Source organism: Engystomops pustulosus, chromosome 8 (assembly GCF_040894005.1).
Source record: "Engystomops pustulosus chromosome 8, aEngPut4.maternal, whole genome shotgun sequence".
Classification (NCBI taxonomy): Eukaryota; Metazoa; Chordata; class Amphibia; order Anura; family Leptodactylidae; genus Engystomops; species Engystomops pustulosus.
This window is the reverse complement of record NC_092418.1, coordinates 45,215,568-45,217,499: the sequence shown is the minus strand read 5'-3', so window position 1 is coordinate 45,217,499 and position 1,932 is coordinate 45,215,568. Positions and strand designations below refer to the sequence as shown.

Sequence of the window (1,932 nt, the reverse complement as noted above, 5' to 3'; positions counted from 1 at the left end):
GACAAAATCTTTGATGTATTCTTTTATGGAACAAACAATGTAGATGTGAACTGTGCCTTATTAAATCCATTTTACTCCCTCATTATAGCTGCACATTTTACTTAATTATTTATTTAGTCAGTTTACTAAAGTAAATGTACTAAAACTGAATGTGAAGTTGCTTTCTTGTGGGTTTTTGGATCAGAAGGGCATATCTGCCTAATATATAGTAATGTTCTCCAGTTCCATACGGACTGGGGTTTACTGCATTTATAATATAACTTATGATATCACATATACAAAGAAAAATTAAATTGGGGTACTAAATTGTTATGTTTTATATTAGAGAATGGTAAAGGTGCATATAATAGCAATGTATGAATATGCACTCTAAAATAAGAAACTAATACATGTATAAGATTATACAAAGAACAAGCATTGCGCTGCTACATTTTCATGTAGGCTTCTGCATCATTATCTTATTCAGGCACAGATGTGTGCATGTCTGTGTAAGTTATAGATAGCTTTTATAACTAATAATTTGTAATGAATGAAATTGTAATTAAAAATACAATATATATAAATATGTTTCAAGAATATAATTTTGGGTTAACATTTGGGTTGGACCAAGCACAGGAGTAGAGGAGGAGGGTGAACAGATAAGTGTGATTCATGGCAGCCAATAGACGAATAGCACAGATGAGGGATGGACCGTGTAAATCCTATTTAAAGTCAAGGACTGTGTGAGGAAACCACCAGCCTCATTGCTCAGAAGCTCAGCACAGAAAGCCAAAAACATTCACCATGGTCCACCTGACAGAACAGGAGATCAAGCACATCAATGCTATCTGGTCCAAGGTGGACTGCAAGCACATTGGAGGAGAAGCTCTTGCCAGGTATAAATAATAAGAAACAGAAATAAATGATTTTCTGTATACTATGTACATTACATTATGTTATCTTCTGAAATACCTCTAACTCTTTTGTTTTTCACCAGGCTTCTTATCGTCTACCCCTGGACCCAAAGATACTTCAGTACCTTTGGTAACCTGGCCTCTCCTGATGCCATCTGCCACAATGCCAAGGTCATAGCTCATGGTGAGAAGGTATTGCGCTCTATTGGAGAAGCTCTGAAACATCTGGATAATCTGAAGGGGCACTATGCCAAACTCAGCCAGTACCACTCTGAGAAGCTGCATGTTGATCCCGCCAACTTTGTGGTAATTATTGAATATATATAATTTTTTACTGAATTAGTCAAACTTGACATTATATTATACTATATAAAAGTAATTGTATTGACTTGGATAACATTAGAACATATAAGCACATTTACCTTAAAATTTGATTATTACATTTTATAACTTATGTATTTGTGAATAATGGTGTTGAACTACTAAAGACATTTACAACCATTTTGACATATGTATTTCTTTTTCAGCGTTTTGGAGGTGTGGTAGTTATTGTCTTGGCCCATACCTTCCATACAGAGTTCACCCCTGAAGTACAGGCTTCTTTCGAGAAGGCATTCTGTGGTGTGGCTGATGCTCTTGCCAAGGGTTACCACTAAATCTACAGTATCATCCCTCAAATGATTCTCAAGCTACAAGTTTACCACCAGGCAATTCTTCGACCAGCAAGATGTTATATGTAGTTTTTGAGTTTTAAAATGTAGCATTAGCTCCAAATAAAATCAGAATTATTACCTTACTCTGTGACTTTGTATCTTCTGTTTAAATGAAAGTTATATTATTTATATTACTGCAAACTTGGTTTAATACAAATAGTTTCCATGTGAATGACAAAAAATGTCAATACAGTGTGAATGAAAGGGTAACAACATATTTGCCAAATATCTATCAATCTATCTAAAAATGGAGAAGCAGGGAGCACTCCAATATATCAGATCCAGGAGAAAATCTTTATAAGTGCACTTGGAATAAAGATTTCACC

The 1,932-nt window shown here is 34.7% G+C and overlaps 1 protein-coding gene across 1 annotated transcript; it reads left to right on the top strand.

The window, feature by feature from the left end:
- Positions 1-716: 716 nt before the first annotated feature.
- On the top strand, positions 717-1,689 carry LOC140075207 (hemoglobin subunit beta-2). Its single transcript, XM_072120801.1, has 3 exons — positions 717-875; positions 977-1,199; positions 1,421-1,689. Exons 1-3 carry the CDS (start codon positions 784-786, stop codon positions 1,547-1,549), a joined length of 444 nt encoding a protein of 147 aa, XP_071976902.1. The 5' UTR covers positions 717-783; the 3' UTR covers positions 1,550-1,689.
- Positions 1,690-1,932: the final 243 nt, after the last annotated feature.